At 50.4% G+C, this 17,024-nt stretch overlaps 1 protein-coding gene across 2 annotated transcripts; it reads right to left on the reverse strand.

The window, feature by feature from the left end:
* Positions 1-8,911: 8,911 nt before the first annotated feature.
* On the reverse strand, positions 8,912-15,843 carry OTX1 (orthodenticle homeobox 1). 2 transcript variants are annotated; one of them, XM_084798355.1, is made up of 5 exons: positions 15,646-15,843; positions 15,221-15,289; positions 13,481-13,688; positions 12,490-12,641; positions 8,912-11,133 (listed from the first exon to the last, which is right to left on the reverse strand). In XM_084798355.1, exons 3-5 carry the CDS (start codon positions 13,575-13,577, stop codon positions 10,315-10,317), a joined length of 1,068 nt encoding a protein of 355 aa, XP_084654481.1. In that variant the 5' UTR covers positions 13,578-13,688; positions 15,221-15,289; positions 15,646-15,843; the 3' UTR covers positions 8,912-10,314. The 2 variants fall into 2 exon arrangements, with proteins under 2 accessions (XP_084654481.1, XP_084654482.1); XM_084798356.1 differs by lacking the exon at positions 15,221-15,289.
* Positions 15,844-17,024: the final 1,181 nt, after the last annotated feature.

Below are 17,024 nucleotides of genomic sequence, written 5' to 3' on the forward strand. Positions count from 1 at the left end.
ACACACACACACGCATACACACACACACATGCATAAATACACATATACACACACTTACGCCCAGAGAGAAGAGAGAGAGAGAGAGAGAGAGAGAGAGAGAGAGAGAGAGAGAGAGAGAGAGAGAAGAGAGAGGGAGGGAGGGAGGAAGGAAGGGAGGGAGAGAGAGAGAACAGTGACCATTACTTCTGAGTACCAAATATCTTCAAGGTATTCAGGGGGAGAGATCCAGGAGGCAACAGAATATGAGGGTCTCAGCTAAGGAGTCACCGACAACATCAAAACTAAAGACTTTTGGATTTAGTGCCTAAAGGTGGTATTTGTATTCTAGTGGGTAGAATAAGTATCAGGAAGGAAAAGCAGAATTACTAGATAATACACACAAGAGCTCAGAGGAAAACTGACAAAGCACATCAGCAGCCGAGTGCTTGCTCAGAATGTTCGAGGCCCTGGGTGCAATCCCTCTAGCAGGGACCGCATGACAAACACTTATGGTAAAAGTGAAAATGTAAAAGGATGATTCTACAACCAAGAAGAAAGATTTTCATAAGACACACAAAAGGTACCGAGAAGAAAAAGCTTTATTAACTAGGCTGCTTTAAAAACACCGTCAGGGAGCCAGTGAGATGGCTCAGAGGATGCAGATGACTGACACGAAGCCTGACAGCCTGAGTTCAAACTCAGGAACCCACGGAGTGGGAGGAGTTGCTGAGTGGAAACTTCACCAAATGATTCCTGAAAGTTGTCCTCAGACTCCTCCATGCCTGTGCCATGTTCCTGCACACACATACACACACACACACACACACACACACACACACACACACACACACACACACACCACATATACACAAAATAAAAGCAGGAGCTGGAGACATGGCTTAGCAGCTAAAAGCCCCTGATGTTCCTGCAGAGGACCGAGTTGAGTTTCCAGCATCCATAGGGGACTATGATCTTTAGACCTCTGGGAGCCACCTGTGCTGATGTGAATGAAAGTACAATCCACAGAATTTGGAAACAATTCATAGAATAAAATAAAATGTTCAACATATACGACTGATGAAGAACTAATATGAAGCGTATGTAAGTTCTCACAAATCAGAGATGAGGCAGACAATGTAAGGGGGTGGTTGGAGTCATGCCAAAAGAAAAGAAAATCAAATAGACAAATAAGTAGATAAATAAGAAAAGTTCAGCCTTTTAAATAATCAAGAAAATATAACTAAACCACAATAAAACAGTACTATGCACTCAACTTGTCAAAATCTGAAATGTACAATAATTCCAAGTAAGATTCAGGCAAAAAAATATGGAGCAACTAGAATTCTCATTTACTTTTTAGAACTGTAAATTGGTCCCAGCAAATCTGGATGATCACTCCAGTATCTAGCTAAAGTGAAAACATAGAATTTCCTAAGGCTCAGAAGTGTCACTCCTAAAATGTACCTTACACATTTGCATCTTTATATATACACCATTGTATATATAGAAAGGTGTTCAGAGTGACAATTTTCTCAAAGAGGAAACAACCGGAAGGAATAATAGATACATTGTGGCATATCCCTACAGAGGACAATTATGCAGCATGCAGCAATGTATCTGTGTATCATTGTAAACAGAATGCAAAGGAGAAAGGTTAACCAAATAGGACAACCCATTGCTATCCACACACATTCTGAACATGGAGAATGAACCTATGTTGTTTAGGAATAAAGAGTAGTTAAATTAGAGAAGAAATGCAAGAAAGCCATGGTCATGAGCGCAAGGTAATGGTTATCTCTGGGAAGACAGAGATGATGACAACTGAGGATACCCAGGCAAATTCTTCAGTCACAATATGCTATTTCTTGGCCTGGGTGGCATTGATCCCAATGATATAGTGCACACATAAACTGTATGAGCTTTTAAATAAATGTATACTAACATTTTAATGGTCCAATTTTTGAAAAAGCTCTTATATTTTATGAGATGCAATAGTGATTTTACAGATGACTTTTTTTTTTCTTGACTTTACAGATGAAGAGAGAAAATGAAGAAGACTGGGGAAGCAGGTCCAACAAAACAAAACTTAGCTTCTAATTTAAATTTTTCAGCTGGGTAGTGGTGGCGCACGCCTTTAATCTCAGTACTTGGGAGGCAGAGGCAGGCAGATCTCTGAGAGTTCAAGGCCAGCCTGGTCTATAGCATATGTTCCAGGACAGCCAAAACTATACAGAGAAACCTGGTCTTGAAAAACCAAAAATTAGATTAAAAAACAAAAGTTCAAATATAATATATTCGGAAGTGATCAGGTAGTGCCTGAGTATCTGCTGAAATGTGTGACTCAATTGAGAAAATGAAAGGGAAAGCAAGAGTTTGGCTGTTTTACTCTCCAAACAGAAGCTAAGAACAACTTTCTTATTTTTGGTTTTAAACATATATAAAATAAAGATTGAGGAATTTAGTAGCAAGAATAGAATCCTGAGGTTTAAAAAAAAACTGAAGAAGAAAAATTATCCTCTAAGACCTCTGCTGTTTGCTTGTCAAGAAGGGACATGGTCTCTGTTACTAACTGGTTAAAACATCTTAAAATTTCAGACTTAGCTTTGCAAAATGAAATTCATCTAAAAAGACAAGAATTTGCCAATGTTTGAGATAAAGACAAAACAGCAAAAACAAATAAGCCACAAGCCTCAAAACTCGAAAAGAACTTGACAAGTTGTTCAGTTAGATCAAGCTGCTGAATTTTTCTTTACAAGCATATTAAGCCTAGTATACAGGGCCATTAAGTAGTTCTGAGTTTCCTATCTGGTTTACACAAGCTTCTCTGGATTAGAAGTCCTGTAATTGCAGCAAAGCACTATCATAAAGAGTGAAAAAAAAAGTCTCAATAAAGAACAGAAAACATATTCATAAACATGAACCAACCAGTAAGGAATTTTTAAATGACTTAGACAATAAAATTAGTAAGGAATTACAGGAGGAAATATGAGGGAACCTACCATCACCCTAGTCTCCCCACTTAATACTTCATTTCTAGCTCTCTGAAAACAATTAAAATGAAAAATAAGTGATACCCAGAAATTAAAAAAAAAACATTAAGAACTTCCCACACAATAATTTCAATTGCCCAAACCCAAACTTTACAGATTGGGGCTGTAGGTATCTGTTCAGTGGTAGACACTTACCCAGCCTGCTTAAGGCCTTAGGTTAACCTCCAGCACAGGAAAAAAAAACAAACCACAATCTTTCTAGTTTTCTAGTTTGCTTTTTATAGACCAAAGGCCAGCTGGGAGGAAACAAATGTCCTCCTGGCCTCCAGGTCACAGCTGACCATGAGGAGAAGCCAAGGCAGGAGGGCTTCAGGGCAGGAATCCATAGGCAGGAAGCAAAGCGGGGATGCTGCTTACTGGGTCGCTCGGTCCAGCTTGCTCTTCTGCTTTTATAGGATTGCCAGAGTGGGCTGAGCCCTTCTACATAAATTTTAAAAATGTCTCTCAGCCCTGCCCAGAGTCTAACCTCATGGGGGCAATGCCTCAGACGAAGTCCCCTCTGCACAGGTGACTCCCATTGGTGTCCACTTGACAAAACTGGCATAGTAAACAGTTCAGATTAATTTGGTAATCTGATTCTCAAATTATATAATGTACCTTCCAATGGTAGGTTTGCTGCAAAACTACAAAATAAAATGGCAGCTCCTAGAGCAAAGAATACGGGCTCTGATACTGAGCACCAAGCCCTGCTGGTCACACACCACCACGTAACCTCAAATAAGTAGACAAGTTACTCTGAGTCTCACCTCTCACCGCCTCTCAAGTTTTAACAGAGTAAACAAGCAATATATGTGAATAGTAGTGTGTGTGACAAAGCTGGGAGGCTCGGTTCCCTCTGCTCACTGAAAAGACCATTGCCTGCAGGCAAATACAAGCTTTTAGATATTGTTTTTCTCCCAGTGCTCCAGAGGAACGTGGGGCTTTAGAGATATTTGCCACTTAGCTACACTTCCAGCCCTTTATTTAAAGTATCAAGAAAACAGCCTGAGATGTATAAAAATAAAAAGAATCATATGAAAGGCTCCCTCAGCCTTAAACATCTAAGAATTAAATAAAGATCTTCTTTGCTTGTCCCCAATCCGGCCACGCCCCTCCCAAACTCAGATTCAGGGTCATGCTATGTAGCCCAGGCTGGCCTCAGACTCACAGAAAATCCTCTAGTTTCAGTCTCTTGAGTGCTGGGATTATAGGCATTTACCACCAAGGTAACTTCCCCTTCTCTTCCCCAGTTGTTTTAAAAAAAAAATCTTTGATGTGAAGTGATGGAGGAAGGAGAGATCACAGCGTTAACACGCTAAGTTCTAGCAGCCACTGGTCTCTTCTGAGGATGCAGAAGTATATAGACTCAAAACCAAAGCCTTAGGCCAGGAATGTGGATTCACCAGCACTGAAATCAAGATCCAAAGCTATCACTGAATGGCACCAAATATAAAGTCTGGGGGAGCAGCATCTTCTCTTCTTCTCTTGGTGCCCTTTCACTAGGGACTCAACCAAAGTGCCATCAAGAGCCTATGAATTTACAAAGGCCTGTAGAATTTTTATATCTCTTTAAAATATTTATCTCCCTTAAAAGATAGCCAGTTACTAATGGATTTAACAAAATACCTAAAACACAGATGCATTTTCATTTAACATCAAGTTTAAATGCTGACATTGTAACCAACTGTAAGCCTACTTTTCAAAGCATTTGTTAAAAACTTGTAACACCATGTATATTTCATTATTTTTTAGAGTGTAAAAAATCTGCTTTATAATTTCTTTCATATGTATATTTCACAGGAAAAATTTAAAATAAAATTTAAAAAGAAAATACGATCCCTATTTGAAATAGCTGTGACAGATGATGGTGTATCTTAAAAGCATTCAGAGCTTTAAACACACATAAGAATATTTGTACACTAAAAATATTTTATAAGCTCTTTAGACACCACGCTGTTGAATCAGAGACCGTTTACTCTTACATTTTAGTTTTTACCCCCAAGTATCAAAATTAGTTATGATTTATTTATATTCCACTTCAATCCCTCCAAAAATTTGGACTCAAGTTCCTTACATCATAATTTTACAATCTACTTTAAATGAATTTCTAAAAATTCCAAATAGTTTCCATAAGAAGTTCAACAAAGATTAACCTTTTTAAAAAAGATATTTGTGACCTGGGAATGCAATGCATTTTTGCCTATTTGATGTTGGCCACCAAAAAAGAGGTACAATTCTTTAGAAACAATACATTTTCAGTGTTTCTATGTTGAGCCCAAATCCTACTTGAACTATAAGGCTTGTCGAAACATTTCTAACAATGTTCAGAGTGTTCCTGCTATCAAGAAGGGTCTAGAAACACAGGCGTGCAGCTTTGAATATTACAGCAGCATTTAACTCAGCTTCCAGAGCAATATACACTTATTTTCTCTCTCTCTCTCTCTCTAAGAAACAAAAGTAGATGTATTTAAACGCAATACAGGCTGTCCTGTGTAACTGCCATTCCACTGAAATGACTGGAGGTCTTCTGGCCAGTGTTCTGCTCCTTAGGGCTGCTGAAGGACTGCCCTACTGTGTTTAAAGAAAATTCTAATTCAGTTTTAAAACTCAATTAAAGAAAACACTGACTCAAAATGGAATGTACACACACACACACACACACACACACACACACACACACACACACACTTTCCAGATACCAGTCCATATCAACATAATGATTAAAAGGCACAATTGCTTTCTTAAGAACCATCTATTAAAAACAGGCAGAGGACCTCAGACTTTCAAAAAGTATACTTTAGACACTCCCCAAACATTTATCTAAACATGTTATTTCTTTTAAGATAACTGGGACAACTTCCTGTTGCTAAGCAAAAAAATTCATTATTATGCAATACTTTTAAGTGACTGATTTTCATACATGATCCTGAAATCTATGAAGGAGGGAGGCAACGTGTGGAAAACACAGAATCATCTGTGAGTTTTCTGTGTTTAAGTCTTCCTTTCTTTTGGAGGGCAATGGGCATTTGCTTGTTTTTGCTTTTTGAGGTAGGGTCTCCTGTAGCCCAGGCAGGTTTTTAATTTACTATGTAGGTGAGGTTGGCCCAGAGCTCCTGATGCTCCTGTGTCCTCCTGCTCGTGAGAGCTGGGATTACAGGTTTGTGTCACCACACCCCGATAATTAGGGGAACTTTATAAAGATATCTTATTGCTATTCTTAAATTAATTCTACATCAAAAGCAAAGTAATTTTCTGGTCTTGAATAGTAATCACGCAGACTCTCTTTACTAATAACGTATGTATTAGTTACAGTTATATATCAGATGTGGCTTATTTCACCTTTAAACACAACCTGGTCATTAAACTTCTTTGACATTATTTACATTATAATTCATTCTTCCAGTAAGGAACTTATCTCTTATTTTTAAAAATGAAAACAAAATCACAATACCCATGGAGACTGCCATTTTCCACAAGTTGCATGGGGTGTGTGTGTGTGTGATAATTTTCTTTTAAAACAAAAATTTGGTGTTTTGGTTTGGTTCAGTTTTGGTCTCTGGACTATAGCAGGTGTGAATCTGCTGACACTTGTTAAGATTTTTCACTGTTTTATTCTCTCGGTCAGATTCTCGCTCCCCCCCGCCCCCACCGCTGTAGCCTTAAAACTTTCCTCAAAAACAAACAAATAACACAACACAACACACACATTTACAAGTTAGAAAAACCGTGTTTGATACCTCAGTAGCCAGTATCAAAGCCAGAAAAGCGCTCCAACAAATTAACACAATGCTCTGGGGGAAAGTGTTGGACCTAAAACACCCGTGAGGTGGCTCACCTCTCACCCCAAGCCCCTCACTGGCGCTCACCCAAGGGCAGGCCCGGCCGCCCCAGATGGAGCGAGGGACAGACTCAGGGCTGCGCCCAGAGCGCAAGGAGATTTCGTTGAGCTTCCTTGACCTGTCACTGCCGCTCGGTGTCCGGAGGGGTTCTCTAGCTCGCGTCTCCGCGCTCCAGCCCCGGACTCGCTTCCGGCATCCAGAGAGAGGGGTGACCCAAGGACGCTCCCCAAATCCCAGGCCGGGCGCACAGGTGGCTGGGGCCCGCCGCCACCCCAGAGGGCCCGTGCGCGTCCACGCCGTCCAGGACCAGGCACCGGTGCGCGCCCTCGGCCCTGCACCCCGAGTCCCCGGAGCCCGTCTTCTCTCCGGCCTTCCCCCGCCACCTCGGTCGCCTCCTGTTCCCCCCCCCCCCGCCCCAGCTCCCCACCTCCACCCCGGCTTCCGCCCCAGGCCCTGGGGGGGGGGGGGAAGCACGTGCCTGCTCCTCCTCGAAGCCTCGTGCTGCAGGGCGCGGGGGAGCCGAGGCCTTCGGCGCCACCGACGCTCCCACCCACCTCGGCCCTGAGAGGAAAGTTCGCGAACCGCCCGGGCCAGCCTGGCCGACTGACAGCTGCCAGGAAACCGAGGCCCGCGGGGCTTTGAGTACCTTGCTCCAGAGGCCATGCGGTCGTCCGAGCCGGGGGTTGGGGGTTGGGGGTTGGGGGTTGGGGGGGCGCGTTAGGCCGGGTCACCTTGGTGTAGTGACACCCCCACCCCCACCCCGGGGTCCTCTGAACCGTCTGGAAGCGGCGGCTACTCGGCCCCCGGAGACGGGACGTGTGGGGCGGCCAGGGCGGCCTCCAGCCCCGCTTCCCGCGAACGCGCAGGGCCCGCCGGCCAGGGGCCACGGCGCACACGCCACGGAGCGGCCTTCGGGGGGCCGCTGGGCAGCTCGCCCTCCGCCCTGGGCCCAGGGTCGCAGGCCGCGGCGGGGAAGGCCTTCCTTCCTTCCTGCAGCCACCCCCCACGGACCGTGACTCCCCAATCCCCCTACTCCCACCCCCCACCCCCGGCCTCGCGCGGGGCTCCCGGAACGGAAGGAGTCGGGGCCGCCGCCGACTCCGCAGGCAACTTTTCGTTGTCTCCTTATTTCCTCCGGCCCGTGGACACGGCGGCGCGCGCCTTCTTGGCCTTGCACTCAGGAGCTGTCAGGTGGAACCGTCTGTAAAGTTCTAGGCCCCAGGTTTCCTCGGGCAGCCGACGTTATTAATACATTTTATCCTCACGTTTTTAGTCTCCCGAGTCCCGGCCCGGAGGCTGTGCTGGGAAGGGTACCACCTACAAGCCTTTTCGGTCTGTCCCCCTAGACGGAAGGGAAACTGCCCTCCATTCCACACTGCAGGCCGGGCATCTTCCTCCTCTAAAGGAATAAAACTAGCATTGGTCAGTTTGTGTTCATATATTTTAATGAAACTTTACGAGAGATAGTTTAATAACTGGGACATTCCTGGGGCGAACTGATGCTTTAGAAAGACTCCTAGCACGTGGTTGCCATCTAGGATCCCACAGCCACCAGTAAAGCCACCCGGGGAAGCTTCTCTGCTGCCAACCGGCAGGACACAAGATTCTCCACCCCCCCCCCCTCCGTCGTTTTGTTTTCCTTTTTGGCTCAGCTCAGAGAGCAGTACAGCGGTATGCTTTCCCGCCTCCCAACCCTCTTCCCCTCCCCCCTCCTTCTCTCTGGTACAGGCAATTAGAGTGAAGAAATCAGTGCCAGGCTCCTGCCTCTGAAGAGAAAGGAGCTGTTTCTGGAATAGAGTCCTGACACCTGTCTCTGTCCTTGATGGCAAAAAGGTTGCGGGGTCAAAACCTTAGGAGAGGGAGAAGCCAGGCCAAGGAAAGTATGGGGGGCTCCCTAAAAGAACGTTTTGGGGGACTCCTCTTGCCAAGACTGCCTCGCCTTATGCTTCAGCCTCCAGCTTCGTGCAGGTCATTAACACGCGGCTTATTAACAGTCGCCTTCCCTTTTAATCCCCTGAGACCGAGACCCGAAGCTGGAATTAGGAGAGCAACGCTGACAAGCCATTCATTAATTTGCTTTTATTTTTGGGAAATAATGTCGATAAAGAGGAAGAGGAGACGGACTGCCTCACATCCCAACAAGTAATTTGTGATCTTCACATCGGACAAATCAAATTTACAAATTACTTTCCCACCTACTGGACCAAGCGGCCAAAACCAAAACTGATAGATACACAGGCACTCTCCGCAGCTTTCGGAGAAAGAAGGTTCACTAAAAACTCACTGAAACAGACAGGTGTTTTAAAGAGAGAGAGAGACACTCACAGAGGAAATTGGACCTGGGACTCCGCTCGGTTTGCTTTCCACATGCCGTAATTTCACTTCTTTTGTTTGTTTCTAAGCCGAAAGCTTTGATACTGTGCTTAGACCGGCGAAGGGTCAGTCCTGTGCCCTGCCTAGCCTAGGCCCCTGTCCCTGTACCCTGACTTAGCTGTTTTCCTTCACTTCCGATCCTCCAGCGCCCAGCTTCCTGGAACCAAGCGGGTTTCTTTAATAAATACACAAAGGGAGGTGTGAAGAGGGCAGAACAGCTTTGTAACAACTGAAAAATAAGAACCGCCGTCATTTGATAAAGAGAGGATGGGAACAAAGGGGAAATATTTTTTGCTTTTGTTATATATATATGTGTGTGTATATATATGTGATGTATATATTTTAAAGTTCTGTTTCTTGGACGCTAAAACAAGAGAGATGCTCAGTTCAACCAACAGCAACTAAAAACTTTAAGTGGTCCCTGGAACGGACCCAACTATGTACAGCATTCCCGCCGAGGCGGAAGCTTGAATTAGTCCAGCGCAGCGCAGGAAAGGAGGCTGGGGCGCCCTCCTCCCGCAGGCCTGGCCCAGCGCTCACCACTGGGGAGGTGGAAATGCTGGAAGCTCTGGCCTGAAGACGGGGGGGTGGGGGGGAGACTGGGGGTCAAGGGCAGCTGAAGGAGCGACAGTCTGCTAAGAGAAACAGTGGTGGGTTTGATCTGGAGGAGTGTATATGAGCGCACTCCAAACGGTAGATATACTTCAGTGTCCAGAAATAATAAATAAAACTGTTGAGCTCAAAACAGAGAGGGTCAGAGCGAAGAGCCTCAGAAGGCTGCAGGTGCATAAAAGCTGTCCAGAAAGACGTGAAGGGTGACGCAGGAATTGAGAGGGAGAGCATACCGCTATCCCGTGAAGAAACTGAGGGCCAAGTAGAAGCACCGGGCCCCGCCTCCAAGGGGGGGGGGAGAGAAGGGTCTGCACCCTTCACTGGGAGCGGCAGTGCAAGCAATGAACATCTTCTGGGGGAATGAAAACTCAGTTTTGGAAAAGCCAAGGCAAAGGCGAGCGGTGCAGCAGCAGCAACAGGGTGGGGACCACGGAGGGCGCAGGTAGTTGCGTTTCTTCTCCACTTCCTCTCACTCCTGGGACTCACAAGACTTGGAACCGCCACGAGGCTTGGTCCTTATAGTCCAGACAGTCGGGAGAGTTGAAGTTGAGTTTCCAGGCAGAGGAAGCAGCGGCAGCGGCAGGCTCCTTGTAATCCAAGCAGTCGGCAGAGTTGAAGGCGAGCCCAGAGCCTCCATAACCTTGGTGGTGGTGATGGTGGTGGTGGTGGTGGTGGTGGCCCGAAGATTGGCTCAATGGGTGGTGTGCGTGTGGGTGGTGGTGGTGGTGGCCAGCCATGGAGGAGGGTGCCATGGGGCTAAGCTGGTGCGGGTGGTGATGAGAGTGCATGGGCGCTAGGTAAGAGCTGCAGTCTACACCGCCAAAGTAAGAAGAGGAGGGCGTGGGGTAGCCCTGGCCGTAGCTTCCGCCCTGGCCATAGGACATGGGGTAGGAGGCCGCAGCGGTGGCAGCACCTGCAGCTACGGAGCGCTGCATACACGACGCGTTGCTCGGCGCGCCCAGGGGCTCTGGCACTGATACAGATGCCGGCGCTGAGCCGGGAGAGATGGAGGCCGGGCTCCAGATGGACGAAGCAGTAGGCGTACTCAGAGAGGACGCGGCTGCCACTGGGTTCCCACTCAGGCCCGCGGCCGCAGCAGCCGCGGGGTTGGCGGAGGCACTGGACGCTGAACTGGACGAAGAGGCAGAGCTAGATACCGCGGGCGGCGTGAACTGGCCACTGCTCTCTGAGCCCGAGCTCTCGCGCACTGGAGACGACTTTTTCTTGACCGGCCGGCTTTTCGTTCCGTTCCCGCTCTGCTGCTGCTGGCGGCACTTGGCGCGGCGGTTCTTGAACCAAACCTGCAGTGAGCAGGGGAGTGAAGAGAGAGGATATCAGGGGGCTGGGTAGTGGCGCTCACTGCTCCTCCGCCCCTCGGGCTCACACCCCGCCCAGGATCTCGGGGACCTCTCAATCCCAGCCTCCACCCCTCCCAGTCCACAGTCTCCGGCTCTGCCAGACCCTGTCCCCTCCCCCGCACGTGCTAGGTCCCCAGCTCTGGCTCCCTCCCCCATCTTTCTGCGCAAAGCCCCCAGTCAGCCTCCTCCTCAGGAGGGATGCGCACCTCCCCAAGCCCAGCGCAACTCTGCCCGAGGGCGGAACGTTTGCGTCTGTCCAGCCAGAAGTTCAGCCATCTCTAAGCTGTTGCTGTTGGGTGCTTCCCCGCAGCCCCGTTTTAGTTTGGAGGCCCTGTTTTCCATGAACAGAGCTCAGGAAACAGCGGAGTGGTACAGAGCATCGGAGTGTAGGGCAGTCACCAAGCCTGGGGCCCGAGGGGTTTCACCGAGTCGCTCCTGGAGACTGGAGTTGGGCAGGGCAAATATTTGGGTGGGAACAGAAGCAAGGCTGGAGGCTGAACGGAAGCAGTACTCCAGTTCTGGGGTTTCTTGAGAAGGAAGCTTGGGTGTGATTTCTTTGGGCCGTTTGGCTCCAGGTGAGGTACCAAATGGATTGGTAAGTCATAAATTCCCACTTCTTTTGGAAGGGGCCCGGGTACAGAGCACTGAATTCACAGTCCCTTCTCGAGCCTTCGGTGGGGGGGGGGGGAGGCGAGACAAAAGACCCTCGAGGAAGAGCTAGACAAACTCAGAACTCTAGTTTTGTTTGAACAGTTTCATCTCAGAAAGGGTAAAGCCAGCATCTGGATTTTGTACTCGGCGTCCACGAGGCTGCAGAGAATTCCTAACCAGATCGACTGCACCCGCGGAGCGCACTCCCAGGCAGAAAGCACTAGGTTGCAGCCAAGTTCCATCTTGCACTTTTAGAATCCCCGGGACGTAGGGCAAGGGTGCAAAAGACAAAGGCGGAAGCAGAGCTAAGGCCTCAGTAGGCAATTGCCAAGTTCTGTGGTAGCTAAAGAAGCAGGACCATTATTGAACCTTCAGAGGAAGTTACATCCGGGGAACATGGCTGGCCTCCCCCAAACAAAAAAAAAAAAAACCGACTTTCAATATTGAAGGCTCCCTGGTGACAAGGGTTAGATACCGGGCTCCAAGCCACTCCTGTTAACGTTGCCCCTTTTACCCAGCACTAGGGGGAGTTGGAGAGGGCCTTGTCCAGTCAGCGGATGAGCCCCGACACCTGACCGACAGGCCAGATCTTCCCCGACCTGGTCCAAGCGTCCCTACCCTAACCCTTGAGCCCCCAGGAGTTCGCACCTGGACTCTGGACTCTGGCAGGTTGATCTTGAGAGCCACCTCCTCGCGCATGAAGATGTCTGGGTATCGAGTCTTTGCGAACAGCGCCTCGAGCACGTCCAGCTGTGAACGCGTGAAGGTGGTGCGCTCCCGTCGCTGTTTCCGCGGGGTGGCTGCGGGGACATGCGAGGGCGCCTGGAGTCAGCGGTGGACCACGAGTACTGGCTCTAGAGGCCACACGGAGGTCCTCTGGGAGGTCCCAGAACCCAGCCATGGAAAGCAAACGAAAACTTCCCTGGCCACAGGTGGGACAGAGAGGCCCTAGTCTCAAACAGTATGGCCTGCACCCTCCCAGCCTCTCGGAGATTAACCACAAAGCCTTTTCCTTAAGCCCACACACTTCCTAGTTGAGCGGTAGGAATTAGAAGAGAGCTGGGCAGAAGCGGGACCTAGGAAGTCTTTCCAAGTGAATAGGTTAAAGTAAATAAAGTAAGTAAGTAGATTCTAGAAAAGAAACCCAGGGCTCAGCTGGCTCCTCCACCACCCCAGAAGAGCTGGCTCATGTCGCTGGTCTTGAGGACTTTCTGACTACGGAGAAAGAACTCTGCTTCTCAGGGCAGCTAGACACAAGAAACCTGACTACTTATATTAGTGTCCAGCCAGATTCCTCATGAAATGTTGGGGGCCAGGAGAGGCTTGAATTAAAAAGGAGGGGGGGGAAGCAGCTTTGGGAAACACATCGGTAGATAAACGTGCTCTTCCTAGCAAGTGGGACCACAACAGAAGCCAGGCTGCACCACAGGCTCAAAAGTTGTAGGTTGTAGTTTTAAAGCTGCCTGAGCAGCCCTGAACTCAAACCTGTGAGCCTGTAGCGGGACAAGGCAACAGGCAGCTGCGGTGAGCTAATCATCTCCCTGGGCCTGTTTGAGGACAGCATGGACTCAAACTTTAGAGGCTGGAATCCCTCCATATTTGCTGAGGCTTGAGGAAGGGGCGGAGGGCTACTGCTCACCAGGGTAGCCCACGGAGGGGTGCAGGAGATCCATGGCAGGGCCAGCTAGGCCCAGCCCGTTCATGCCGTACGGGGGTTGTTTGAGGTAAGACATCATGCTAACAGCCGGGTGGAGGCGCTCCGACGGATCCAGGGGGCCTGAGGCCAGGAGCAGTTCAGGCTCCTACTGCGAAGAAGTCCTTCAAGCTGTTGCTTCTGGGGGCCTGGCCTAGGGAGAGAGGAGACACATGGAAACCTTCACCCGCAGTCACTTTGGCTTTCAGCCCCTATAATCCTTGAATGGGGAGGGGGTGCAGGCTAGGAACCGCACAGCAGGCAACCTGAGAAATTTCTCCTCCAAGGAGAAGCTCCTCCACAGCTTCTCAGGAAAAGTAAACTTTTCCCACATCGTTCGTTCCTTCCTCTCTGAGGGCTTGACATGGGCCAAAGACACTCCTAGAGTGTCAACAGGAAAGAAAAGTTAAAGCGCGATCAAGCTGTGGAGGTGAGAGTCGGGGCCGTGGAGGGTGCAAGATTCCAAGTGTAGTTATTTTTTTTTTTAAGTGCGGCGGAAGCAATTTGCTCAAGCAAATGTTCATTTGGCGCCGGGACTGCAGGCCGCACAGAGCATACGGGGTTATTTCGTTCAGTTTCAAGTGTTTTTGAAAGAGGGACAAAAACGGGCGAGCAAAACAGAGGCCCAAGGTGCCTACTCTTTGGTCTCCGAGGCTCACTGCCCACGTTACGCCTTCAAAGATCTCCAGGGCGGTTCCCTACCCCAGATCCCACAATCCCCTTCATAGCTGACCTCTCTGGATCCCCGACGCTGAGATGGCTGAACCGGAATCCTACCGCACCACCAGGGCAGATGCAGCCCAGGCCAGGGTGAGACAGCAAGAAGACGCCAAAGGCGCCACAGTAGAAGTGGCGGTTTCAAAACACCGCCCAAGGTCAGGGGTGCCTCAGAGGCAGTCACTGTCCCTCCTTAGCCTGCACAGGCCAGGCCTTCTTTCCACCAAGCCTAGTGAGAACGCCGAGTCCCACCAGGGTTTGGTAAAGGATGGCCAACCCAGGACCTCACAGCGTTCTGAGAGTTTCAAGAGCCAGAGCACCCCGGGTCTCGTGCGCGCCTGGCCGTCCTCTCTGAACCAGGAGGAGAGCAGGGAACTAGGCCTCAAGTTGTACAGCACAAGCACACCCGAGCTGGCAGCGCGGGGCTCGGCTCAGACACAGCGAGGCCATGGCGCTCTTCTCCAGCAAAAGAAATTATTTGATTCCGGCGGTTGGACTGGGATCCGAGAGGGGCTTCGCCAAGAGGGAAATCAGGGGAAAAGGAGGCAGGACTTAAGCTTCCCCATCCTAACTCCTTCCCAGCTACCGCCCTTGGGGACCCGCGGCCTGGACTGAGGGAGGCCAGCTCGCACTGAAGGAGGAGAGGACCACAAGGGAAACAGTTAAGGCACTTGGGCCGAAGGGCCACAGGCCTCCAGCCACCGCACTTCTGCGAAGAGTGCGGCGTGACTTTTGGAATACTTTCATCTAACTTTGAACCCAAGCTCCGCGGCTTCGGAGGAGGCGGGGTAGGGGACGCCCGGCTCTTGAGCAGCTTGGGGTCCTCGGGCGCAGCCAGGGGCGCCTAGCCTTTACCCCCAGCCCCGCCCACCTGCCCGGGACCTGGGGAGCAGTGGTGGGTTCGAGAAAGGGGAGGCGAGAGGAGCCTTCACCGTCCTAGGGTGGCGCGCGGCCCGGCTTCCTCCTTACCTGCCCTCCGCTGCCGGGGCTGTTCACCATCTACCTCGCGCCCTCACCAAGACCCGAAGGGCAGCCAACCTGCAAAACAGAGCCTCACAGGTATTACCCCGGCGGCGGGTCTAGGATTCCCCGGGTTTCCTCTTTCCCCAACTTCCCTCTTCCCCTCTCCTGCTTTTCCCCCAAGGAGCTTTGTGCGTGTTCCTCCAGGTTTCACTTTATTGCACAAATACTTTATTTGTAAAGTCCCACTTGCTTTTCCTCCCAAGACTTGGGATCGCCCGGGACCGGAGGTAGGGGGGGGTGGTTGGTTTCGAGGGGACAGAGTTAGGAGGTGGCTCGCGGTAGCCGCTGCACTCCCAGTGCAACATGGAGGCAGTAGGGACTGGGAAACCCTGCATAATCACTTGGCAAACTAAATAAATCAAGCAATTTACCTTGTCGGCGTGGCTTGTCGTGCTCGGGTGTTTAGGTGATTGGAAATGTAGCCTGATGAAGATTGATCACCTTTCTACTGCCCTCCCCGGGTATGTGAACGCGAGGCAAGTGCGTAACGGGGCTAGGCCGCCAATAGGGGACCTAGAGCGGACTGAGTGACAGGGAGCTGGGCAATGGCAGCGCGAGCCGGGGTTACCTCCGCGCGCCCCTGCCCTCCCTCCCCCCACCCCCTCCCTCCCAGCGCGCCGGCCCCGCCCCGGTCGCGCGCTAACTCTGGAGCTCCCTTGGCAAATTCCGCTCAGAGCGAGTCGAGGAGGGCGACTGCAGCGCTGGAGTCGCAGGCGCAGAGGGGGCCTGGGGTCCCGTGGCACGCCTGGGGCCCCCCGCCCTTCTCTCTCCGGGCCTTGCTACGGAGGAGTGGCGTAAAGGTGCTGGGTAACCGGTTCTTTCTCTCTCGCGCGCCGCCGGGCTTAGCAGCCGGGGTGTGGGCGCGAGGCTTCCCGGGCCGGGGACCTCAGGCGCGCCGGCCCCTGGCGCTCCTCGCTGTGCCCTGGGCCCCAGAGCCTCCTCTCTCCGCGCCTCCCAACCTGAGGGCGCTGCGGGCAGCTCCTGCCTGCACCCGCTGCTGAGTGGAGCTCCGGGGCCAGTTCTCGGCTCGCTGGGCGCTCCACGGCGCCCCGGGACTCTCGCGCCCAGGGGGGATACCGGCAGGGGAGGCGCCGCCACTTACCAGCTGTTCAGTGTCTCTAGGGACTCCCGGTGCCCACCAAAGATGTTTGCACTTCCTAAAAGCTTCTTCGGAACCGTTGGGGCTCAGAACTCCTTACACACACACACACACACACACACACACACACACACACACACACACACACACACACACACCTACCTTATTTCTTAGTCGTATAGGTTTGATAGAAAACTTTCTTTTTCACACTTGGTCTGTCCTTTCATGTCTTAGTCTCCCAGGGACAGTTTGGTAGAAAATGTGTCCACATACCCCGACCCCTCACTTTCTTTTCTACATATTAGGAGAGGAGCCTTCTCGAAACCATTTCCCCGGATTGTTCGTATTGGCCGACCCCAGTTCCCAACCGAATAAACTTGCTGAGGACGTCTACCTGTTTGGATTTTCCAAAGCGAGAGGGGGAAAAAATGTTTTCGGTCCAACCCCGACAGGCAATTCTTTTACATGGCATCTCCTACTGAATACTAGGGACCACATGTATGTCCTTTCCTAGTCTTTTCTCCTCAACGTGCCATTCTCACCCCAATAGGAGGGTGAAAAGTTTGAGCCACAGTATGTGCGTGGGTGAGTTCGGGAGCTTCCAAGAGCACAGTAGAGGGGAGCTCCGCGATGCCCAGGCTGCGGGGTCCG

The sequence above is a fragment of the Acomys minous genome (assembly GCF_964271855.1).
Source record: "Acomys minous genome assembly, chromosome: 10".
Taxonomy (NCBI): Eukaryota; Metazoa; Chordata; class Mammalia; order Rodentia; family Muridae; genus Acomys; species Acomys minous.

Coding starts and splice junctions, on each gene's coding strand:
- OTX1 (XM_084798356.1), bottom strand. CDS start 13,577: ATGATGTCTTACCTCAAACAACCCCCGTACGGCATGAACGGGCTGGGC. Junction 12,642..13,480: donor CCCCTCCGTGGGCTACCCTG/GTGAGCAGTAGC, acceptor ATGTCCCCGCAG/CCACCCCGCGGAAACAGCGA. Junction 11,134..12,489: donor TGCCAGAGTCCAGAGTCCAG/GTGCGAACTCCT, acceptor TGCTCACTGCAG/GTTTGGTTCAAGAACCGCCG.